At 40.6% G+C, this 26,426-nt stretch overlaps 1 protein-coding gene across 7 annotated transcripts in view; it reads left to right on the forward strand.

Annotated features, from left to right (window-relative positions):
• Positions 1 to 21,394, forward strand: part of CPEB3 (cytoplasmic polyadenylation element binding protein 3) — a 177,158-nt gene extending 155,764 nt beyond the window's left edge. For all 7 annotated transcript variants that reach the window (XM_067710007.1, XM_067710005.1, XM_067710004.1 and 4 more), the window contains one exon: positions 16,191 to 21,394. In XM_067710007.1, the coding sequence (XP_067566108.1) occupies positions 16,191 to 16,418 (228 nt within the window). In that variant the 3' untranslated portion in view covers positions 16,419 to 21,394. The remainder of the gene's footprint in view (positions 1 to 16,190) is intronic.
• The last annotated feature ends 5,032 nt before the right edge of the window (positions 21,395 to 26,426 follow it).

The raw sequence follows: 26,426 nt of genomic DNA on the forward strand, positions 1-26,426 counted from the left end.
ACCGCTCTTGCCCCCATCACTGGTGATCCCAGGAAATAAACTTAACCTGAAGAGCGCTTATGTTCTCATCTCTATCAAAGTAGCTTTCTTTGTTCCCCTCTGAAGCCAGAACTAATGAGACTTCTCAGGAGGTAGGTCCTAGAGATGATAAAAGAAGGTTCCACTTGCTCCTGCTTATATCTTTCCTTTGCTCTCACCCTAACAACCTCCTGGCCTATTCCTTAGTTAGAAGGAAACACACTTATCCCAGGGATTACAGTAATCTTTGAACCCCTTTAAGCATCATAGAAAATTCAGGCACTATTTGTTTTATTGCCTACCTCTACTCTCACCCCTGCTATGCTCATGCCCTCAGCATTGATTCCCATACGACTTTGACGTAGGTAAAAAAGAAAGAAGTGGGTTTTCTTTTGTTAGCGTAATCATAGGCCATGCTATAGAAATGTATTTGGCACATCAAACTTCTCAAGACTCAGGAAAGCCATTGACTGTTTTCTGCTCATTGTATTTGGGTTAACCATACCCTCCATATCTTAGAGTAGTTCTTGATAAACATTTAGGGTAACAGTCAGTTGTAATGGAAGGAGTATGGAGTTTGAAGCTAGAACAGATTCCACTACAGTTAAACCTTTACTGCACCAGTCACTGGTGACTCAAGCAAGTTACTCAGTGCCGGGAGCCTTGGGTCCTCATCTGCAACTCCCTCCTGGGGGTCGTGTGAAGATTAAATGAGATTTGAAGATTGAACAGCCAGAGTCATATGGCAGTTAATAGATGCTTAACTGGCACTTGCTGGTTAACAGTATTCATCTTGCTGGAAGTATACTTACACTGTTGTTAATATTACGTAGCTTGAACTTTATCAGTTGCTCTGCTGAAGATGCAGTGAAAAGATACACTGGTTAGTGAAAAGGGCACTGGCTAGAGTCAGATGACCAGGTTTAGATCTGGTCCTGTTCCTGGTGGGCTGTGTGATTTTGAGGTCACTTTTACATTCTGAGTTTCAGTGTATAATGAGGGCAGTAGTGATAGCTTTGTGTACCCGACTAGATTGTTGAGAAGCCCAGAAGAGATACTGAGCAAGAAAGTAATATATACAGTGTGACTCACTGGACACATGTAGAGTGGGACTGTTGTGGGCAAAAGAATGCCATCTCCATCCACATGGTGTCAAAAGGGACCTATCAGTTCCTTCAGTGCCCTAGGATGAGAGTCATGTAAGTGGGAGAACTGGAAATCATTGAAAGTGATGGATTCCTTTCTCTCCCTGTCTCCCAGCTCCATCTTCATGCTCTTTGTTTGCCCTGACCAAGGTGCAGACCATTTTCTTTATTATAAGAGAAGGAAGTCAGCTTCCATCTTGAGTGGGGCTCCTTTTTCACCAGTCTTCTGTGAATATTACACTCCTCTCTCCCAAACTGTTACTCTATCCTCTTGTTTTCTTCTTGCTTTGAACATGGCCAGCAGTACCTTATTTTGTTGTCTCTGGCATTCTGAGCCTCTGTTAACTGCACCGTTTGCTGTAGATGCCTTTTTAGGTTGATTCTACTTTTATATTTATGTGTCTTTCTTCTAAAGCTTAAGTTTGAGCTTTCCAGAGAGCTCCCATTATATGTAAGCATATTAGTATTTCCTTAGGTAATGCCCTTTTTCTTTCTCAGGGGCTCTGTTCTTGATTGACCATGGAGAATTTCTGTCGTCGGGCACACCCTTCTTTCCTGAATAACCCTTCCAGGTTTTTAGCAATAATCTCATAGCTAAGGTTTTGAAGCTTTGAAAGTCAGTGGCAGGTGTCTACCTGTGCCCACAATCCCTTTTCCTTGCTATTGCAAATTCCAAGATGCTATAGTCTTTTTCTCCTTCATTCTAATGTTAGCCTAAAGTTGCTTTTAAACCGAGGCCTTGACTATTTTGAATAGCTTCAGCCTTTATTATCCTCCTGGTCAAAGGAATCTCTTTTGCTTTCTGTATCATTATAAATGCAGATTCAGTGGAATCAGCAGATTTAAAAAACAAAAACAAGTATAGATGGCATTTTACAGGCCACTTGCTTCGTGTTTGCAGCCCTTTCCTCTTTCACTGTTTGCCCCATACGGAGAGTGGGAGAGGGCCTCCTGCAGAGCAGCAATGTCTGGAATCATGGAAGTTCTAGCACTGTTTAAGGTGTATGTTCTCAGGCTGCACCTTTCCTAGGTAAACTGTGGGAGGTAAATGAAGAAGGATCTGATTGGTATATTTCATTAACCTCTTTTATATCCAACCACCGTTTTTGAAAAAAGACATCTCTTTTGAGAGTTTATATGTTTATGTATCGTCGTCGTTGTTGTTGTTGCTGCTCTTTGGCTAAGCTTTTAGTTGGAGTGATTTATGGGGAAAATACAGCCTTTATAGATTTGATTTCTTCTCATCATCGTAGAGACTTCTGGCTTGCTGTGAATATAAAATATGCCAATATGCAACAGTTACAGAAACAGCTGCACGTATGGCTTTGGCACTTTTATCTCTGCTGTCATCTCACTCATCCGTGTCATCATCTTTAAAGAAGAGGTGATTTAAAAAATTTTTGTTTTGGTAACAACTTTATTGAGATATAATTCATATACCCTACAAATCAACAATTTAAAGTATTCAATTCAGTTTTTAATATATTTACATAGTTGTACAATCATCACCACAGTCAATTTTAGAACACAGGGAAAAGTATTTGAATGTGCATCCTTCAAGTCTGCAATCAAAGGATCAGTTGAATAATGACCCCAGTGAGGACACAGGGAGTTGGGGGATAGTGCATTTATCCTGTATGATTTTACTCAGCTCATTAGAGGGAGGGGATCCTACTTATTAACTTGTGCTCTTTGAAGTCACAGGAACAAGGCAGCCCAGGCTGTTGGGGCAAATTTCTGCCCCCTGCTATGGCAGTAATTAGGCTTCCCCGAGAATATGTGACTTGTTGGAGTGGGCTGATAAATCTACGCATCAACACGCTTTTCGCCATAATATGCGTAGCAATGGGAGGACTAGCAGAGGTGGAAGAGGCTTCTAATGGTAGTTCCTTATGCAGCTGCCATGATCTTGACTCTGCCACCTGTGCCCAGAGGTCTGAATGGGAGTGCTTGGCACTTGGCTGACACTCAGTAAGTGTGTAGAATAAACTAGGACGGTGTATGGGAGAGCAAGGACTAGAAGCAACTCCAATTTCAACTTTTGCCCAACTCCAATTCATTCTTTACATTAAAAAACTAAAGCGATCTTTTAAAATCATGATTTGAATCACATCTTTCCCTCCTTTAAACCTTTTGATTATGTTCTACTGCTCTTTGGTTAAAGGTCAAAGTCCTTAATTAACACTGCCTACATGACCCTTCGTGTACTACATACTACCTCTGCCTCAGCTCCCATTTCCTCATCTTGAGCCAATCACAACTGGCCTTTTTCTCTGTTTTACAGGGTGATTATGGATACTGTTTCCTCTGCCTGCCTAAAGCTCACTTTTCCTTCAGGTCTCATCTTAATTGTGAAAATTTTAGGAATCCTTTCTTCAGTGGATCTTACATCTTCCCCATAGATCATTGTCATAATACCATCTATTATTCCTTTGTGGCATTAAATACCTCTGTAATGAAGCAATGCTTTAATGTCCACCTATGCTTCTAGACTGCAGTCGATGAGGGCAGTCAATGACTGTGTGTCTCTCGTGTTAGCTACTGTATACTCACTAATTGACACACAGTGGACACACATTATTTAATTATATTTGAATGAATGAATGAGTTGTTGAATGAATGCTGATTGAGAGCTTCCAGATGGGAAGCCTTTTGGCATGTCCAACTGTCCACCAGAGGGCACTCTGCACAGCTTTCTTTTTTTAGTTAAGCACGCACTTGAGTAACAAAGAAGTTTAGGTTTTGCTGTTTAGCATATCAAAAAGTATTCTTTGACACTTATAGTACATTAAAGCTAGACTTTAACTTGGGTATGACCTCATCCAACCCCCTTTATTTGCAACAGAGAAGAATCTAGGAGAGGCTTGGAGACTCTCAAGACACCTGTAATTGACATGAGAGCTGCCTCTGCTTATGGAACTCCCTTCCCGAACACTGCTGCTCATCCAGGGTCTAATGTTTCTTTAAACCCACTTTTTCTATGAAGTCATTTTTCCACGGACCTGGGTAGGAACCCCTGAGTTGTATTATAGGTCCTTTAGTTAGTTTTATACATGTTTCCATATTTCATGTAACTTTTCAGGTGAACATATACTGCACAGAGCAGGGCACATCTGGAGTTTGATATCAGAATTTGTCAGTATGTCTATAGGTCATTTTGAATATTAACAAAATGAATTTGAAATTTTGTTTTGCAGTTGTTTCGCATTTGATTTTAATTTTTATGTCTTCATGTAAACCCCTTTTTAAGTCAGTGTGAGCCAATGCAAGTCCACTGGATTATAACGTTCAGTGAAACTGGCATTTTTGCTGTCATAAGGACCCTTGTTATTGAACATTATTATAAATGAGACAAATACAATTCATGCCTCAGTTTTTACTTCAAAAGAAAAGTTATTAACATCTTGAAATAAATCCTTTAAGGCTTACATTTATGCATATTTTATGGCTAATGTTCAACAGTTACTGGTCAACTGGTTATTCATCCCTATGATGACAATATCGAAGTTGTATGATACCCAGCACAGGGTTCTCAGCATTTCTTCTGCCTTGGCATACACTCTCATGGGTAACAGAGGCTCCCTAGAACACTAATGCGGGGGGGGGTGTTTATGTATCTAAGGGTCCCACACCCACTCCTGCCATCATCACCCACAGAACCATGGCTGTAGTAAAAAAAAAAAAAAAAAAGTGTCCTGGCTTAGGAACTGAGAGATCTGAGTTTATACTCCTAGCTCTTCTCCCAGCCATGATGTGACCTTGGGCAAGTTACTTAACCTTTTGAGGCTTGATTTTATTGTCCCAGAGTAATAAGAACACTAGCCTAACAATCTTAAGGTTTATTACACAGATAAACAATGAAGGTGAAGAAGTGCTCTGGAAAGTTATTAGGCTGTACAGATGTTGATTTGTATCATTGCTGAACTTGGCCTATTTAAACTGTGCTGTTGGTTCCTAACCATATGTCCAAGACTAATAGTTGATTCGCTCTCTTTTTTTTTTTTGTCTTTTAAAGTGCCTACTCAGTTTCACTCAGAATCTTTAATATAAGGATAATGAAATAGTTGAAGTTGACACTAAAAAAAATAAAAAGAAAAAAGAAAATTTGACATAAGTGCCCATCTGTCAACATGCAAGTTGGATGTTAGTCAAGACATGTATGTAGAGACTCAAGTGTCCTTTAAAGGTGTAAACACCTGGATGCATTTCTATTTAAAGGATTGAAGGTGTTTCTCTCTTTAGTCTAGAAAGAGGTGTTTTTACCATTACCTTCTCTGATAATGAAACGATTTTGAACCTGAAATTGAGTAAAAGGTTAGGATTAAATTTTACTTATATTCTTTTGAACAGTGTTTCTGTGAAAAACTGGAACAGTTTAAAGTATTTAAGTACAATAAGGGCAAAAGAGGGCACCTGTACTCATTCTGTCTGTTTTAATGGTATTTTTAGAAGTGATGCCAAGTGAACACTTAAGGTATGAAAGCTCTGCTAAATCCAGTTTTCTTTATAACTCGTCTAGGTCACTTACATATGAAAGATTTTTGTAGTGTGAAAAATGAGATCATTAGAAAATGGGTAATCTTTTTAAAACATGGCCATTTTTCTGCTCTTTTGTCTACTCTCCATGGTCCTGAGAAAATTTGTAAGGGTAGAATCAGTTGAGTCTCCCTTAATCTAAAAAAAGCCATATGATTTGATTTATGTGAACTATTTCTTTATAAAAGTCTCAGGGATCCCTCCCACAGCTATTGTTTAGCACAGATATTGTTCTAGTAGAAAGGATATTAGACTAGAATCAGCCAATCTTGGGTTTAGTCTTAACTATACCTACTAATTGTGTAGCTTGAAGGAAGGACGTGTGTATGTGTGTTAAAGTGGTTTTGAAAACTATAAAATACTCTGTCAATACACAGTGGCACTGACAACACATTAATTTACATGAAATCATAAATGACTAATATTTGAGCTCTTCTGGAAGATGTTTATTAGACAGTCTAATTGGAATTTCACATTATAAAAGGAGTTAAATATTTCAGGCAAGATAGGGATAATGTTGGTTGGTTATTTGGGTTTGTGAAACAGGAGGAGGAACTCTCAGTAGGCAGGTCTGCCCTGCCCAGGAATCTGTCCCTAAAATTAGTTCCCCAAATCATCATTTCCTACATGGTTCTCCATGAAACATGAATCCCTTGGGATTTTAATATTTATTTTATAAAAGAAAATCTTTTTCTGAGTCAAATGAGTTTAGAAATGCTTTCTTGAAGAAAGTTAAATAGGCTAGTTTATTCTAGGACTTCTTAGAAGCTTTTATATACTAATCTCATTGTGAACATCCAAGAAGGAAACAATATGCAATTTTTCACAAATTTTTTGGTCATGGAACTCTTTTAAAATGTACCATCTCTTGGGAATAGTGTTCCAGGGAACCCAGTTGAGTAATTAGTGTTTTCAGCTTCTTTTCTTCTTTAATGCTCAAAATCAAAAGTTTAGTAAGCAGTTGATTGTTTTTCCCTTCCTCGGTCCTTTTTCCAAGTTTGTCCCGCCCACCATATAGTCTCTCTCTTTTTTTTGTTGTTTTCTTATTGTGTTGAAAAAAACACATGAGATCTACCCTCTTAACAAATTAAGTGTACAGTACAGTATTGTTAACCGTAAGTCCAATGTTATACTGCAGGTCGCTAGAACTTTTTCATCTTGCGTAATCAAAACTTTATACCCTTTGAACAGCAACTGCCCACTTCCGCCTGCCCCCAACCCCTGGCAATCACCATTCTACTTTCTGCTTTCTATGAGTTTGACTACTTTAGATTCCTCATATGGAATCATGTGGTGATTGTCCTCTTGTGAATGGCTTATTTCATTTAGCATAATGTCCTTAAAGTTCATCCATGTTGTCACATGTGACAGGATTTCCGTCCTTATTACTTCCGGATAATATACTGTTTTATGTATATACTACATTTTCTTTGTCCATTCATCTGTCAGTGGGCATTTAAGTTGCTCCCACACCTTGGTTATTGTGAATAGTGCTGCAGTGAGCATAACAGTGCAAATATCTCTTCAAGATCCTGCTTTCAGTTCTTTTGACTACCCAGAAATGGAATTATTGGACATGAGTCTTCTGTCTACAAAGGGTTGGGGTGGGGTAGCTGCATATTCAGAATGCTGGGAAGGGCACTGAAAGTGTGGTTGCTATTCTCTTTAGTATTTGTAGTCCTTCATGTCTTGATTTCTTGAGATTATCTATTGTATCTTTCTAACATCAGTCTCTATATAAGAAGGGAAAATAGTTTTGAAATCAATATACCATTGGGAAATAATGTTCTCTTGACTCTAGCTTAGTGTAGAAGACCTGAGAGTCTGACTTTGTTAGCTAATTTGGAGCTTTCTGATACTTTTATTTAAGGAACATTGTGATAGTTAAGCCATAGCACATCGTATTTGCTTTGAATAGCACTTTTTAGAATAACCCATTTTTTATTTAGTGAGATGTTATCCACTGCACCTTTCTTTGCAAGCACTTCAAGTACTTCACACATTTAATCTTTTTTTCTCTCTTCACTAAAACATGCTGGGCCCGAATTTTAGCTGAAGATTATCAAAGGCTTTATATTTTTAGCCTACATGAAGATTAATATGAACTAGTAACCATACTAACAGAAGTGCTGATAATACTACTCTTTGTCCCTGGCCACAGCTAGAATATATGAGATGACTCAATAGCAAAAGAAGTGAGGGTTCTGATGACCTGTTCCCAGACTATTTCTGCTCCTAGCCTTAGTCTGGGACTCCGACAACCCAGCCTTTAACTTGCTGCTGTTACTGGCCCTGGCCTTGAGCTGGCTTGAAAGTTTCCCAGCTGTAGCTATAGCTATGTTTGGTTTGACCCTTCGAGAGGAAGCAACACCCAGAAGTGAGTTCAGATATTTTCTGAATACCACATGGGCTTATTTTGAAGCCCTGGGAGTCTCAGAGTCTTTGACTAGAAATAGCTTTTAAAATAGAGTTTGGGTCATCTTAAGAAAGAGAGAAAAATATTTCTCTTCTCTGAATGGCATGGGACCTTTTTGTCTTGTCTCTCCTTCCTGGTCTTGACCCCTCATCTCTTCCGTCCTTTGCTCTCTTTTTATGTCTTCTCCTGTGGAATTGTGATAATTTTTAATATGAAAACTCTTTAGAGTGATTAAGTGTTCTTCTTTCCTTCTCATATTTGAGTTTAGATGCTGGTTATGAGATTATTAATGGGAAAAAGACAACCACAGTTTTTTAAAGTAGTTATCTCAGTAGGATATTCAAGTTCTTTGACCCCAGAAGGCAGGGGTATCAGTCAGTTAGCAATTTCTTGGTGAGTGCTTATTTTTACTTGGAAGAGCTGGTCCAAACCTCTAATATAGTAGAGGAAGCTGTGGCCTGCAAGGTTATGATGTAGCCAGTTAAATGGATAGAGCCAGAGGGCTCTGCACGTCTGCATCCTGGGGGGTTGGGGAGTGATGATGCCATGGCAGTCATGCATTTTATAGGTTTTAAATGACTTTCTTACCCATTGTTCTCTATATGATATACTCTTCTACTACTAGAAATTGATTTGGGGCTGATTTATACCCTCACCTCCAGCCCCACTCCCAAGCAGCATGGAAGGAAACGAGATTAGAGAGTGAATGTATGGAGTATGCAGGATTCTGTCAGCTGGACCTTCTTCGTTTCATGAAAAAGTAATCTTAAGACCAAACAGAGCACTCACAGATCTCTCTCTGTTCTATAGACATATAGCAAAGGTGTCAACATTAGCACACATAAGTACGTTTCCTTGTGGGAAAGGCATAAGGGTGATTTTAAAACCTTTCTTCCCCTAGCACTTGAAAATATGAAAAATGGTCAATCCCATCCTTTGAAAGGTAAAAAGAAAATAAAATTCAACCATTTTCGCTGTGTTTATCTTAATCTACCCCAGATTTCTTCTAAAATTAATAACTGCGAATTTGCTATAACTGGAAGGTTGTGGATAACTTTGTTGCTAAGGAAAAGCTACTTTCACGTTGCTGCTTTAATTTCCTAGGCATCTGTCATCTGCTTTCTAAACAGCAGGATTCCAGCTCATAGTTGAAAAACTAAAAATTTATGTTTAAACATTCTTAGTATTGCCTGCCGGTGGAGGACTTGCTTTAGCAACTGTAAAGACACCGTGTTTAGTGGGAATGGTAATGAGGTTACTGTGGATTTTAGGCCTGGATAGATGTACTCTGTGACACATGCCAAGAAGATTAGGAATACGTTATGTTTAAAGCTTTGAGTACACCAAACAGATTGGTCTTTCCAGGAAGCATGTTGCTCCAGATGATAAGAAATGGCCTACCTGACTTCTGGGCAGGCCTTTCCAGACAGTTATCCTTGTTAAATTATACCTCTTCACTTGGCCTCTTTCTCCAGTTTGTCCACTCTGGCTCCATTATCTGAAATCATTGCTGCTACTCATCTTCCAGCCACCAGTAAACATGCCTTGGGACGGCTGGGTATCTGACAGACTTAATTTGTTTTTTTTCCTGTCACCAAAGGGCAGACTGCAGCAGGGGCCAGCTGTTCTTAATAATGACCTTTAGCACATAATTCAAGCTGAGCCTGACCTTGGCTAATGCCTCCTTTCTCATTTCTACAACCTTTCGGGTCCAAGGAGAGAGAACTCTGGACCTGTGAATAGTTTATGGTCTCCCTAGGTATCACCTCTGTGCCACCAAGAGCTGTTAGTCATTGCTTTATTTACTTTAGGAGGTCATTATGTTGACCAATATCAAAATGACTGCCAAGCAAAATATTTTCCCTAGCTTGTTAGAAACACAACAATGTCAACATTGAGATTAGTTTATTAAAGTATTGTTTTTTCTTCGCCTATATCATTCTACCTATATTATTCCCTTTTCCCTCTTTTTATAGCCACTTATCCAGCATTCCCCATCAGTCTTCCTTATCTTTAATAGTTATCCCTCATCAATAAGTTACACATGTTCTCAGCATCCTTGGGTATGATCACCTCCATACATTCACCTGTGGTCACCATTAGGTGTGTAGTATGAATTCAAGCGTTTCTCTCTGTAGGAAGTTCTCATCTCCTGGTCCTGTAAATCTCTTTGAACCAGAAGGTCAGCTTGGTGATTTGATTGGCTCTGTGAAGGGCTCTAGCATTTGAACTTTAATGGTCATGTAGATCACTAATGTGATCCCAGTAGGTTGGTGTCTCCAAAGTCCTGTAGCTTAATGATACTCCAGGTGTTTTAGGTGGTTAACAGAGAAGCCTCTTTTTATTTTATGTTATTTTATTTTAATTTTATTTTTATTTTATTTGGGGGTATAGTTGATTTACAGTGTTAGTTTCAGGTGTACAGCAAAGTGATTCAGTTATACATACACATATATCTATTCTTTTTCTGTTTTTATTTTAATAATTATGTATATGTGTATTGGGAAAAATAGAATTAATCTGGATAGTTAGGTAAAACATCAAGTAATAGTACAGATGGCATTAGGATATGGCAAAAACTACAAATGGTGGGGAATGCCTTTAAGAAACTCTCAAATAGACCATAAATTATTTTAGGGAAGAACTATGTCTTGTTCTCCATTGTATTTCAGTTTTTAATACAGTGGCATACAAGGAATAGGCACTCCATAAATATCCATCAAATGAATGAATCCATTTGAGCCAAAATAATCACCCTTCTTTAGCATAAGGACCACCTAACTACCAGTGTCCTTCACAGTCTAATGCTCAAAAGACCCAAACTCCCTGATAGCTTCACAGAAGGGCTTTGAAAGGCGACATTTGAGGTGAGGGTTGCAGGGGGCATGACTTTCTTCTGTTTGGTTGGTGGTGAGGTAACAGGGTGGTGTTTCAGGAATCTTAACCATCAACCTTCTGATTCCAACCAGTCAGGGGTCTGTATGCTTATGGTCAGCATGTAGTCACCATCCTCCACCTGGGTGAGGGTCTTAGTTCCTGCAGAACAACTCAAAGATATGTGTCAGATTGTTATGTATTTCCCTTGAGGAGGAACTAGGACTGTGTTTTATCACTGAACTGTTGTTTCTTGACTATTTTTCCTTTGTTTCTGCATTTCTTCACTCCCCTAATTAGTAACTGCTTGAGTCTGCTCTTTGGAACTTAGGAAAAGCCCAGGAAACTAAAGTCTTTTTCTACAAACAAGAAATGGGGGACCCAAGGTGGGGGTTGTATCCAGGAGGGCCCCACACCATCCTGCTCCTTTTCAATCCCCTCCCCTTTTAAAAATGTATTTATTTATTTTTAATACATTTATTTATTTTTGTCTGCATTGGGTCTTTGTTGCTGGCCGCGGGCTTCTCATTGTGGTGGCTTCTCTTGTTGCGGAGCACCGGCTCTAGGTATGTGGGCTTCAGTAGTTGTGGCACGTGGGCTCAGTAGTTGTGGCTCGTGGGCTTAGTTGCTCCACGGCATGTGAGATGTTCCCAGACAAGGGATCGAACCCACGTCCCCTGCATTGGCAGGCAGATTCTTAACCACTGCGCCACCAGGGAAGTCCCTGTTCACTTTAAAATGGTTAATTCTTTATGACTTTAACCTCAATTTAAAAAATTAATTTAAGTTCTCAAAAAAAAACTGAGGGACAAAATCCCCCACATAAACACAATGCCACTTTTACACCTAAACAAAAGTGACATTAAAAAATATATATATATATATTACTGGAAAGTGCCCTTTGTGCTAGGCTTGAATATCCTTAAGTACTCTTTTCACATGTGTATATATTACAAAGGGCTATTGTCTTTCTCCTCTGGCAGCTTTCTTTTGCTGTATGTAAAAGACCAGTCCTCTCTCTCACTGCTGGATCCCCTTTTCTGAGCTTTTTGGGACTCAGATCTGGTTGCTGGAGCACCCTGAGTATAGGCATCTACCTGGTGGTAGAAGCAAAGCAGTCCTCAGCTCATGGACCGAAGGTGGAAAAGCTGGCTGCTCCTAGTTCCCCACAAACCCTGCCTCTACCAGTAGTCCTCCCACCTCAGGGCAGAGGAGACTTAGTCCACGACTTCGCTCCTTCTTGGCCTTCAAGTACAGGGAGTTCAGGCCAGGTTATATACACTTTCATGAGCCTACAGCTCCCTCCTCCCAGGAGCCCACAATCTCTGCAGATCACATTCTTCCCCAGATCTATTCTGTCCTCAAGTTGCTTGAAGATAAGGAGAGATGCTGACCAAGGCAGAACTATAGATAGGAAATGCCAGAGGAGCAAAGTGGAGTATTAAGTTCAAAGGAGAAAGGAATAGTTCCCCGTGGGACTGAAAGGCTGGGCCTATAGTTAATTTTCGACAAGGTTGGTGAGACCATTCAATGGGTAAAGAATAGTCTCTTCAACAAATGGTCCTGGGGCAACTGGATATCCACATGCTAAAGAATGAAGTTGGACCCCTGTTTCACACTATATACAAAATTAACTTGAAATCAGTTAACCTAACTATAGGAGTTAAAACCATAAAATTCTTAGAAGAAAACATAGGGGCAAGTCTTTTTCTTTTTTTTTTTTAAATAAATTTATTTATTTTATTTATTTATTTTTGGCTGTGTTGGGTCTTCATTGCTGCACGTGGGCTTTCTCTAGTTGTGGCTAGCGGGGGCTACTCTTCGTTGTGGTTTGTGTGTGCTTCTCATTGCGGTGGCTTCTCTTGTTGTGGAGCATAAGTCCTAGAGCACGTGGGCTTCAGTAGTTGTGGCATGCGGGCTCAGTAGTTGTGGCGCGTAGGCTCAGTAGTTGTGGCGCATGGGCTTAGTTGTTCCGCGGCATGTGGGATCTTCCCGGACCAGGGCTTGAACCCGTGTCCCCTGCATTAGCAGGCGGATTCTTAACCACTGCACCACCAGGGAAGTCCAGGGAGTGAATCTTCTTGACCTTGAATTTGGCAGTGGATTCTTAGCTATAACATCAAAAGGAAGAACGGCAAAAGAAAAAAATAGATAAATTGGACTTGCTCAAAATTAAAAACTTTTGTGCATCAAAGAACATTTTCAAGAAAGTGAAACACAACCTACAAAATAAGAGAAAATATTTGCAAATCATATATCTGATAAAAGTCTAGTATCTAGCATACATAAAGAAGTCTACAACTCAACAACAGAAAACAATCCAATTTTTAAAATGGGCAAAGGGCTTGAATAGACCTTTCTCCAAAGAAAGTATACAAATGCCAACAAGTATATGAAAAGATGCTCAATGTTGTCAGTAGGGAATTGCAAATCAGAACCACAATGAGACATCTCTTCATACCTATTGGGATGACTATAATCACAGAAATGGAGAACAAGTGTTGGTGAGTATATGGAAAAATTGAAACCTTTTTACATTGCTGGTGGGAATGCAAAATGGTACAGCCGCTGTGAAAACAATTTGGCAGTTCCTCAGAAAGTTAATTATAGAATTGTCATCCCAGCAAGTCTACTCCTAGGTATGTAGTGAGAAGAATTGAAAACAAATATTCAAACAAACATATGTACATACATGTTCATAGCTGCACCATTCACAATGGCCAAAAGGTCGAAACAACCCAAATGTCCATTAATGAATGAATACATAAACAAAATACCATATATATATATGCATATACATACACAAACAATGGAATACTATTCAGTCATACAAAGGAATCAAATATTGCCATATGCGACATGGATGAACCCCAAAACATTATGATAAGTGAAAGAAGCCAGACACAAAAGGTCACAATTAGGTGACTACATTTATGTAAAATATCCAGAATAGGTAGATCCATAGAGACAGAAAGCAGATAGGTTGTTGCCAGGGCTGGGGAGGGAGAGAAGGTAGGGAAAACTGCTTAGTGGCTACAGGGTTTCCTTTTGGGGTGAAGAAAATGTTTTGGAACTAAATAGAGGTAGTGGTTGTACAACATTGTGAATATATTCAACGCCACTGAATTGTTCACTTTAAGATTGTTAATTTTATGCTAAGAAGGAAAGAGAAAAGAAAGACGGGGCCTTACCGGGTACAGGAAATTGTTGGGTGGGCTGAGTATGTAGGGTGGGAAGAAAGTGCAGGTAAGTTAGAGACCAGGTCGCGTTTGAGTTGGGGACTAGATGGGAGGGAGATTGGGGCAAATCCTGAAGGCTCTGGCTTACATTTGAGTCGCAGGGGACAGGGAGTAAGTACCCCGTTATACTGAGGCAGCTGGGCTTACTCCTGAAGGTAGGGGAGAGCCTGAAGGGCTTTTGACCAGGCAAGAAACATTGAGAAGGCAGATGATTGAAACATCTACCTGGACATAGGAGAATTGACCCAGGGAAGGCCTGGAGCTTGGTGGCCAGTGCAGAGGCCATCAGTATTGGCCAGGTGTGGATGCATGTTGTGGTGGCCTGGACTAGAGAGGAAGCAGGGGGAGTGATAACTACACTTAATGAGGGCATCTGATGTGCCAGGCACTGTTCTGTGTGCTTTATGTGATTTAACTCATTTGCTCCTCATAGGAACCCTATAAAGTACGAACTGTTCTTTTCCCCCAGTGTACAGATGAGGAAACAGAGGCTCAGAGTACCTGAGAAATTTGCCTAAGGTTGTACAGCTAGTAATGTGGCTGGGATTTGAACCTAGGCAGATGACCCGAGAGCCACTACAGTTTTAATTATGATGCAGAGATGAATGTGGGATTTTTTTTTTTTTGAAGCCCACTCTCTAACCTGTTAGATCGAGGAGGGAAAAATAGGAGGAAGAACTAGAGCCACAGAGCAAAGACATTTTCCCCCTTGGGTAAGCAAGGGCTGGGACAGGTCATCTCCAGTGGGTCTTCCAAGCAGAGACAGAACTCCAGAGGAGGCCGGCGAAGGGGCCTTCAGAAGGGAAGGTCCAGGAATGCCAGAGCCCAATCCCAGGCATTCCCTGTGTCCCTGCTCACCCCACGCTGTCCCCCATCAGCCCCTCGGTACCCTGCCCCGTGCCCTGCTGGAACCTCCGGGCTGCGTCCAGAGGCAGCCCAAACTGGTCAGGCAGTTGGCTCATGTCAAAAAAAACGTGGGTCCCCATCTCCATAGCCCCAGCGGCCACAGTGCTTGCTCTTCCCCAGAACAGCTCTAGAGGTCAGCGTGGGAAGGAGCCTGATCACAGAGACTTGCCACCTTCCTGCTAATTTCTAACATTTGGGATGAAAACATTAATGATAGTCCGTTTCTGAGGTTCTTGGAAGCGGACATGGGGGAAAACTGTGTTAACTTTTGTTCTTCCTTGCTTCTGGTTTTCCTCTAACATAGCCTGCAGGGCTGTGATGAAAAGTTCTCTATTGAAGCTTCCAGTCTTGGAGGGAGATTAAGGCAATAAAATCTAAAAAATAAAAAAGCCTCAATTGTTAGAGTAGCTTAACATCCCCCTAGTCCTCCTTTCCCTGCCATCCATTGTGAACAGTACTGGGAGGTTAGTCTTTTGAAAGCCTTGTGCTTAAAACATTGAAGCCCAGAGCCTCACGGTCACCCTTCAGCTAGGCTTGCCAGCCTCAGTGGGACTTGCCCTTTGGCCCAGCTCCTGCCAAACTTCCCCAAGTACGTGCTCTGCCTTTGCCTACTTTTGGGCTTTGTCCTCGCTGGTTCCTCTCCCTGAAATGCTGTTCGTGCATAGCCGGGTGCTTCCAGCCTTCAGAATTCAGCTCATGTGCTTTAACCTGTGCTGCCTCTCTTAATCCTCACCAGCATCCTTTGAGGTAGACCCTGCTATGCCCATCATATAGATATCCAGATACGTGTGTGTGTCCGTGTATCACCGTTACACCCACTTTACAGATCCACATATAGAGCAAACAGAAGCACAGAGAGAGGTTACTGCCATCACACAACTAGTAAGTAGTAAGTCAAGGAGCAGATCCCATACTCTCAGCCACTGTCTGATACCAGCTGAGTTCAACACCGAGTCTGACTGGGACATATTAAGCTCCATTATAAACTCTTAAGAGGAAGAAATGTGAGGAAACTTTGCTAAAATCTTTTTTCCTGTCTTTCCTCTTTGGGTCCAGGTGGAAGTGAAGCCATATGTGCTGGATGATCAGATGTGTGATGAGTGCCAGGGCACACGCTGTGGTGGGAAGTTTGCCCCATTCTTCTGTGCCAACGTCACCTGTCTGCAGTATTACTGCGAATACTGCTGGGCGAGCATACATTCCCGCGCCGGGCGGGAGTTCCACAAACCGCTGGTGAAGGAGGGAGGTGACCGCCCTCGCCATGTCCCGTTCCGCTGGAGCTGAGCCCAGGGTATACCCAGCCACAAGTACTGGAGTAGATAACAAGGAGGGAAAAGAGAGGGCACTGCCTCAGGGCTTACAGTGTTCTGGAAATCTGTGCATTTGTTCTCGATTTTTAAAGAAGAAATGGGTCTTTTATTATTATTATTATTATTATTATTATTTACAGTCATATTACTGAACTCAGTGTCCAGTATAATGCAGAATTGCAGAGTGTATAACGGTACTGATTTGCACTTTGATTCACACCTTTGTCTGCTTGGTACCTTAATTTCTTACACCTGATTTGTCACTCGTAGACTGCCATTCTCATCAGCGGCCATCAGGTTGATGTCTGTGATTTTTTTGTTTGTTGTTGTTGTATTGTTATTGTTTTGATCGTTTTTGAACTGGAGCATGCACTTATTTTCAGAAACTTAGAGAATCGCCCCTAGGAGAAGACTTACCAAAGGTAATACTCGTGAGTAGGTGGCAGATGTAGCAAAAACTTCACAACAATTCAGCAATCATTAGCTGGGGTCATTTAGAGTAAGGAAAACCCTTAATGAAAATAAGCCTTTAGTTGCTCTCTATTTTGACATGTAAGGATACCTCATAAGCTGAATCTTTATTTTTCCTTCATGTTTAATTTTTGTTTTGCTGAGGATTTTGGTTAGATCTTTTAGTGTTATGTAAATTTATGCTGCAATAGCTTTTGCTGCTATTAAAGTGGTATTATTAATACCATAATACTCTATTCAGGCTAAGGTATCAATTACAAAAAACCCAACAACATACTTTTGTGATTTAGGGATAGAATCAGCTGCCGAAAGGAGATCAGAATAGACTTGAGAAAGCTTCAACGGAAGGTCACTATTTCTGACTGCATGTTTACTTAATCAGGTTGCTGCATGCAATAAATTTTATATCTGATGTCTAGTATAAAACCTTCCCACAATGCACAAATTAAGAATCTATATAAGCTATAAAATACTGACTTTTTTAAAAAAAGATTTTTTTCATTCAAAGAAATGGTAATTGACTGGAGGAAGGCATGCCTCAATAAATGGAATGCTTCTGAAATTAGGAACAGCCCATAACAGAATGACCTATATTACAACCAATATAAAACCTAGGTGTAGGATATTCTTAAAGCAAATTTGTGGATGGTAGATGAAGTACTTTGCGGTGCTCTGTTATATATTGTGCAATTTATTTTATATAGTAAAGTGATTATGTCTAACTGTGATCAAACTTAACTGTTTAAAGCCTCTGTGTCAGACATTAACGAACTTGACAGTTCATAACTGGTATATTATTAACTAACACATGAGCTCTTAGTTACAATCTCCTAGTGCTTGCACCATTTTACATAGCTTCAGACCTTGTCCAGAAAACCAAAGAGCTCATCTTAGCTTACAAACACTAGGAATATATACAGTATATAGAGATAAGTTGTCAATTGACAAACTAGGCACATTTTAAGAAAGTTGCGTGATCGTGATGCTAAAGAAATGTCTATACAAAATAAGATGGCCTGGGCAGGGTTGGTTGTCTGGGTGAGAAATTAACTACTTAATTCCCTGGATTTATCCTGTAAAGCTTGAATAGAATTCAGACCTGCTAGTACTACCATGGACATTTTTTTAGCATTCACTCTTGGGCTGCAGATAGTAATATATAAACACACACAATGATTATGAGACTATGTAAATCTTTTTTTAAATCTTCTTCCTATGTTTTGGAATTATGGGGACAATCTGACTGGATATGACACTGCAGAATAGATTTAAGTCGCTGTGTTTTATGTGCTGTGATGTCCTTGTACTGTCTTAAGTTAATATCGCTTGGTTTTGTTTTGTTTTGTTTCTCCAGTGTTTAGTTGCAATTAACAGCTCTCAAACTATAGTTTGTTTTCAAAAAGGAAAAAACAAAATAGTTTTTTACTGGGTTAAAAATGCTTATTAGAATTCTCCCCCTTTGAGGTTACCTCTGGGCTTTTTGGTAATAACTGCTTTTTTCCAGCCCAGCTGTGGTTTTCTGTTTGTTTTTTTCTATGTTTGTGGTTTTTTTCATCTGTACAAGAGATTTTGTTATGCACTACTACTTTTTGTATTCTAGACAGTTTTCAAAAGTTGGCTGAAGATTTTTTTGTTTGTTTGTTTTTAAGGAAAAAGGCATGCTTTCTGACTGACATGATCTTTTGCAATACCTCAATTTTGAAATATAGGAAAGAAAATGATATTTTCTAAGTAAGTTTATTCAGAAAAATATATATTAATTTAATTCTGCAAGAAAAATGATTTAACAGATGGGTAACTTTATTTTTTTCATGCTTATTTGTGTTTTTTGAAAATGAAGAAGTTAGAGCTTTATAACTATAATATTAAAGATCATATCTAACCTACAGAAATCTACCTAATTATGTGAAAGAAGCAAAACTTTTTGAAGAAGCACCCCTCTTTCATGTACTAAAATAATACTGAGATTTAAAAAAAAAAGGTGGAATATTGTACAGCATAAAGCTGAAGTGAAGGTGAAAAAGCATTGTCATAAAGAATAGGTTTCAAAAAATAAACTCCATTTGGTGCTGAAAGTTGTGAATAGGTGGTGGAAACTACTTTCCCTTAATTTGTATATTTATAATCAAGCGTTGATTGTGCACGACTGACCAGGATTGTGAAAGAGTTCTTCTGTTTGTATTTTTTTAAAGAGAACTTTTTTAGTTTATTAAATTATAACATGTTCCCTTTTGTTTTGTAAATAAATGTGCCCCCAAGTTGTTAATGTTATATTAAAAGAGAGGGTCCTTCAAAAAAAATTATTTTTTAAAACACAGAGGTGTTCTGACCTGCAACTTGATGGGAAGCCCCCGGGTATCACAGGTCCTGTTGTGGCCTTTCCTTGATGTGACACTTGAACTAGTCGATTTTTTGAAGGCTATAACCTAACCTCGACTATTTGTTGTTATGTGCAATACTGTTTGTACTGTTTGTATAAAAAATAGAAAAAAAAAAGAAAAGAAAAAAGGCATAAATCTTTATTGCAGATTTATTTTCATTGCAAACTTTAGACATTGTGATTCACTGAAATCATTTTTCTACTGTCAAATATGTACCTTTTCTTCATGCTGGTATTTTTTCAATAGTAATGTAGCCTTTGTACTGAGACAAATTTTCATTGTTATTTTTAGAAAGATTTTTTGCTAAGAAAAAAATTAAACATATTTACATATTTTTCATTTTATTTCGTATTTTCTTTAAGGAGTGCTTTCTCAATCATTAATAGAGTTGTTTCTGGGAGGGACTTTCATATCTGGTCAATGTCATAATATTATTTTGTATTTTTACTTGGAATAAATTAATTTTATGATGCTAATTCTTTAAAAGTTTATTTTTTTCATTTTCAGTTATTTTTGAAGCTAAAACCTTTGTAATATTGTTACTAAAGTGTCTAGTTTTTTGAAATGCAAAGCTTTATGTATTAACTTGCTGATGTGGTTTACAATAGTGTGACAACGATGAAAATGGTTGGTTATGTAAAGTGATTGGAAAATGTAATGGATAATTGGGTAATAAAATGACAGAATGAGCAGAACATGTGAGATTTTGACAAGCCTTTTCCTTTATTACAGTGGTTTAGTGTAAGACTAGGGATGTCACAGTACAGTTCTCTAGGGATGTCACAGTGGATTTATACAACACCAGGTGCAGCCAACTCTGTGGCCCTGATGATGAAGTCACCCCTTACTGAGATACCACCAAGTTGAGAACGTGGCCGGGTTGACAGAGTGTTTTATTGCTTTTCCCCTCTAACTCTTCATTCTGTCGTGTGTGTGTGTGTGTGTGTGTGTGTGTGTGTGTGTGTGTGTGTGTGTGTGTGTGTGTGAATCTGCCACCGACTGCTGTCCACATGTGAGTGGGTACCTTTCGCCAGGCCGAATCTTTGCCCTGCATTTACAGTGGTGACGTCTGAGAGTGAAAGGAGGTCTCTGAGAGGACCAGCCCTCTGGGAGGTTAGACTTGGACCTCAGTGTCTCGCCCGAGTGACCTCCCCGAGCACATGGGTGGCCTGGCAAGGCGGCACGCTCCGAGGTCACCACTGTAAATGGACAGTCTCAGACTTCGTCTTACTCCACCCCCAGCCTGCTCCCTGGTATGGTGCCCCTTGTTTGTCCCTTATTGTGGCAACACATCTGGCCACTCCGAGCATGATCTGTCTGCCCTCCTGCTTCTTTTCCAACACCCAAACTCACCTTGAAGCTGTGCTGTTAAGGCAGCGTGTCATTGTCATGGCACCTAAAATTAAACAAAAATCATACAACTGCAAAACTGGTGTTGCGTAAACAGAACATCCAATGACTCGCTCTAGACAGATGGTGTGTTTCTCCCACTCCTTGATGGCCTTTTCCAGGCCTCCTGCCACGGAGGCAAGGTTATCAATGACTCAGAGAAACACGTGTCCAGAGTTGGCTCTTGGGTATGCTCTATGTATTCAGTTTTGTAAATAATATATAGATTAGATCAAGTTGTGATGTAAAATTTTAACTCAAATTGGATATTACTGGTTGGAATTTTACATTAACTACAAATAAGTGATTAGGAACAGAAGAAAAGAAATTGGAAAATTTTTGCTTAGTGGTATAAAGATTATGCTTAGATTTCTGCCTATATCTTGTGTTTTATAGCTTGTTAGTGAGGCATGGGCTAATGCAGAATGTACTGCATTTATGCAATTAGCAAATAACTGCTAGTTTTCATTTTATCTATTATATTAGCAACAAAATGGCATTTAACTGGGTAAAGCTCCTACCTAAATATTTGAGTATTGTGACATCTCTACTTGCAAGGTTTGAGTGAAAGATTAGTCACAGATTAGTGAAAAAAAGTTATCTTTTTGTTAAAACTGGCTTATTTGTATGGATTGTTGCTTTTTCACCAGTTTGTGTGGTATGTCAGCTAACATTTTCTGTTGGTTTTTTTTTTTATAATAACCAAACTTCTCTATCTCAGCTGCAATAGTGTTCCATTTTACCAGAGTATTTTATAATTAATGCTGTTGACTTTATACCCCAAAATGGGTCAAGAAATGGATATGTGATTTGGGGATGTTTAAATTTGTATGACAATGAAGTTAATCACAACAAGTAGAAAACCTGGGTGCTAATACAGGACAACTTCTGCTCTTTTTCTTTTCTGGATATAGTTCCGTTGGGGTATAAAGTATTAGGTATTTGTATTTTTGCTGTCAAAATAATGGACATAACTTTTAGAGTGTTCACAGCTAAGATCTCTGTATTTGTTTTTCAACTAACAACTAATTTTAAATGTATTGTATCTTTTATTACCTGTTCTCTTAGATTGTTTTTGCTAGTAACCCTTACTCAGCTTCCGCCTTTGGGGCTTGGACTGATATTGCTTGTGTGGAACTGCAGTACTGTGACTAACCATGGAGCTCAATGCAGCTATTGCTTACAACTGCTTAAACTTTGTAGTTTGGACTTCTTTTTTTTTTCTGTAATAACAACTTATTAAATCTAGTTGTATGAAGTACTGACACTTGTCATCCTTTGCACTTGCCAAGGAGTATCTTGGAGTACATGGATTGCGTCTGGGAATATTTGTACACTCCAACTTGCTTGATCAGCTTTTGGGCGGAGGGGGGACAAACTCCTTTAAGCAGGTTAAATACAGCAACATTCACCTTTTTTCTGACACGAATGACACTCGTTTAAAAAAAAGAACACGAGGGTATTTAAAACAGGAAGGTGTTTGTTGACACAATGTGTGTATGCAAGATTTTAAGGTGCACGTGGGCATGCCAGCACTTGCCACATGAAACCAATTTTCAAAATTAAAACCGAGAAAGTCAACGAAAACGTTAAGTACGCCCCTTTCGTTTTATTTTTTACGCTAGGCTCTCTGGGATCCTCTCGGAAAATGGGTCCTTTTACAATCCCGTAGCGATTTTGGAGTGCTAGAAGCTCTCTTGTAGGCACTAACTTCAATCCTTGTAGAAAACGGACCACAAGCGGCCGCACCCAAGAATCCCCTGGCAGCTTTCATAACATGCAGGTGTCAGCGTCCCAACCCCGAGCGGTAATTCCGTGGTGTGGGAGCGGGGTCTGGCGCAGGTGTTTTCCACTCGGGGGCTCCAGCGTCGCCCGAGAGTCCGCTGGCGCCCGAGGGGGCGGGGCCGGCGCCGAGTAGCGCTCCGCCCCTCGGGGTCCCGACTCCGCCCTCCGGCCGCTCGGCTTTGCAGGGGAGCTGGCGGGGCTGCGCGGGGCGGCTGGGCTCCCTGCCGGGCTTTCGCGGCCCCCCTCCTGCCTGGCGCCCCTTCCCGCCGCTGGTCCCCAAATCCGGCCCCAGTCTGCCCTGCCCCAGGTGGCCCCGGCGCGTGGCCGCGGCCCACAGGTAAGCTATCCCGCGACCGGTGCGCGCGCGCCCACCCCGCCGCCTCCCGGGCTTCGGGCGCGGCCGCTGCAGCACCAGCCTCCCGAGATGCCATCGGGGTCCGGAGGCCTGAAGCTCGCGCGGGAGGCCCGGGGTTCAGCGCAGCCGTGTCACCGGACGGCATCGACCATTTGGAGCTCTGTGTCTATGCCTCGTGCAAAATGGGGAGAGGAATACTATGTTTCAGGTCCCTTTTACGTTTGATTTTCTAAAACTGCATCATGCACCAAGCACCAAATGGAACCCTGTTTTCAGAATGCTGGTCTGACTTGGGCCCCACGTTTGTCTCCTGGCAAAAGCGTTCTGGGATCCTAACTCGGAGGGGGCGTAGGTAAATGAGTGGTGCCGCGGTGACGAGCAGCTTGTTATTTCTAGGGAGTAAAAGCCGGGAGGCCTGGCGTTCCTGGGGCGTGAGGTTGGAAGCGGCGGTTCTGAAGCAGCCCCCTTGCTGGACGCTAAGCCCTCGCTGTGAGGGGATGTGCAGGACAGACCCTGACGGCTGAGAAGGCTGGGGTTAGGTCTAAGGTACCCGCTTTACAGAAAGAAAACTCATTACCCACAAACACTGATGAACACAGCTTAAAAATTGTAGTTGGGTGGTTTTTCACAAGACCCATGGCACATGGGTCACTTGGACACTTACTTAAATTGGAAGACTTAAAGTCATGTATTTTAACTAGAACGGTTGTACTAGATAGGTTAATGATTGCTAATGAGATGAGAGGAGTCCAAAATTGAGGAGTCCTATTGCTATTCAAAGGCCTGTTGGGAAGAAAAACTTTGCTCTAATTTAGGCTCAGTGATTTAGAAGCCTGTGAGTTAACTGGCAAAAGACAGATTAACAGGAGCTTATTCATATGCACATGAATCCAGCAAAAGAAGTGGCCCCTCCATAATTAGAGGTAGGTGTCTATAACCTAATTTAATAGGGGAAAGGAAGGGGGGAGAAAGGAGCTTCTATGGGAAGATCAAATGGTTTCTTTTTTTTTTAGACCAATTTTCCAATGCAATTTTTTTAATTAGCAAATTTTTAAAAATTAAAGTATAGTTGATTTACATTATTCATTTCAGGTGTACAACATAGTGATTCAGTATTTTTATAGATTTAGGAAAGACGGTGGGTTTTTAGGGGAACAAATGGGAGATAAGAAAGTTTCTGATAATGTTTGTTTATGCAGGTGTGAGCATTTTCTGTGTTTTTTTGGCCAGTGAAACTCCCCAGGAGAGGGCGTTCATTGATTGATTACAGCCTCGCTCTCAGAAGCTTCTGCCTTTAGTCAGATAAGGGAAGCTTTGAAAAAGCTTCTTTTGCATCTATTGAATTTCCAATGTCTTCAGTTTAAAATCATCTTAATGTCAACTTTGGAGGTCCGAGGGGTCCCCACAGATAAATGGCTGGAATGACTCTATCACTGGAACAGAAAACTGAAAGTTATCTGTATTCTGTCCCGTTACGGAGTATTATGGAGGGAACAAATTCTTTGGTCATTGTTTGTGTTTAGTTAAAGGACTTGTCTGTAACTCCATGTACATTCACCTCAATATTTAATTCTGGCCCTGTAAGGGTCAGCCCAAGTTATGGAGTTTTCTTCTTTGCTGTTACTGGTCAAATCTTTGGTTAAGATGGTTTGAGCTGAACTGTTAAGTATAAGGGAAACATTCCAACTTGTCACCTTCAGTGCAGGCCTGAGCCAAGTGAGACTCTTTTTTTTGTAAATGGAAGAAAGACTCCCCGGGCAAGTTCTAGCCCCTAAGGTGGGGAGTTGTCTTGCGTGCCTGGTCTCTCCTTTCAAAAGGGTCCTTCTGCTCGATTTCATTACTCATTATTAAAAACAAACAAAAAAACGCAGTTCTAATACATACCCATAAGAAGGACTAAAATTTAGAAGGTGGGAAATACTGAGTATCAGGAAGAATCTAGATAAGTGCTGATAGAGATGTCAGGTGGTGCAACCATACTAGAAAACTGTTTACAAGGGCTGAATGTGTATATCCTACGATTCCGCCTTTCCACTCACAGGCAGAAGCCCAACAGATGCGTAGCATGTTCCCAAAAGATACTACAAGAAGGATCACAGCAGCATATAGCCCCAATCTGGAAGCTATCCAAATGCCCTCCACCATTAGAATGGATACATTGTAGTGTATCCACAAATGGGACACTGTATAGCAATAAGAATGAAGATCTACAAGTATATGCCACATTACGGAAGGCCATCACAAACTTAGTGTTGATCAAAATCGCCAGAGTACATAATGTATGATTCCATTTGTATAAACAGGGAAGGAGTAACTGAAAGGGGGCATGGAGGCGGCTGCTGGGCTGCGGGTAACTCTTGATCTGGGTGTTGCATACAAGGTGTGTGCGGTTTGTGTAAATTCACTGAGCCATACACTGAGGTCTGTGCACTTTTCTATGTTTTAATGGAGCATTAAAACAACAAAAAAAGGGGGCTCTGTGAAAGGTAAAAAGCTGATGCTTGCCACAAATGCAGTTCTTTCCAGGCAGCCGCCATGCAATTCACTCTCATTCCTGAACCAGACCTCTTTTTCTGGCTGTCACTGCTAGCAGGCGCCCATCCAAACTGGCCTGCTTTCCCAATCACCCAAACCTCAGTCTCCCTGCTCCCCGTCTTCCCTGCTCCCGTGTCTAGGCTCCGTTCCACTCTTCCTTAAGCTTACCAACATCCAGGAGGATTTGTTTTGTTTTAGTCAATTTAGGAGGAGGGGTGGAATTGAGAAACAGTTTGAAAACCCTTCATCCACTAGTCTCTGCAGTTGATGGTAAAGCATCAAACATTGAAAGCCAGTTAATCTCACATGTGCATGTGCTGACTGGCTTATGTGATGTCTTGTTTAACATTTAACAAGATCTGTTGGCCCCCGCTTCCACATTTATAGCCTGATTGACTTTTTAACATTATACCTTTTTTATTTTTAGATAACGTGTAGATGCAGATACTGTTGTAAGAAATAAGACAGATTCCATGTATTGTTTACCCAGTTTCCCCCTAATATCTTGCAAAATTGTGTTAAATATTACACCCAGAATACTGACATTGATACAGACAAAATGAAAAGTATTTCCGTCACCATAAGAACACCCGCTACCCTCCCTTTGCCACCTCCCTAGAGCCATGGCAACGATGACTAATTTGTTCTCCAGTTCTATAACTTTCTCATTTCAAGAATGGAATATAGGGACTGCCCTGGCGGTCCAGTGGTTAAGATTCCACGCTTCCACTGCAGGGGGAATGGGTTCAGTCCCTGGTCAGGGAACTAAGATCACATATCCCGCATGCTCCGCAACCGAAAAAAAGAAGAATGGAAACATATAGTGTGTAACCTTTTGGGATTGGCTTTTTTCTTTTTATTTTATAAACTTGTTTATTTGTTTATTTTTGGCTGTGTTGGGTCTCCATTGCTGTGCGTGGGCTTTCTCTAGTTGTGGTGAGCGGGGGCTACTCGTCGTTGCAGTGCGTGGGCTTCTCATTGTGGTGGCTTCTCTTGTTGCAGAGCACGGGCTCTAGTTGCACGGGCTTCAGTAGTTGTGGCGAGCGGGCTCTAGAGCGCAGGCTCT

The sequence above is a fragment of the Pseudorca crassidens genome, chromosome 16 (genome assembly GCF_039906515.1).
Source record: "Pseudorca crassidens isolate mPseCra1 chromosome 16, mPseCra1.hap1, whole genome shotgun sequence".
NCBI lineage: Eukaryota > Metazoa > Chordata > Mammalia > Artiodactyla > Delphinidae > Pseudorca > Pseudorca crassidens.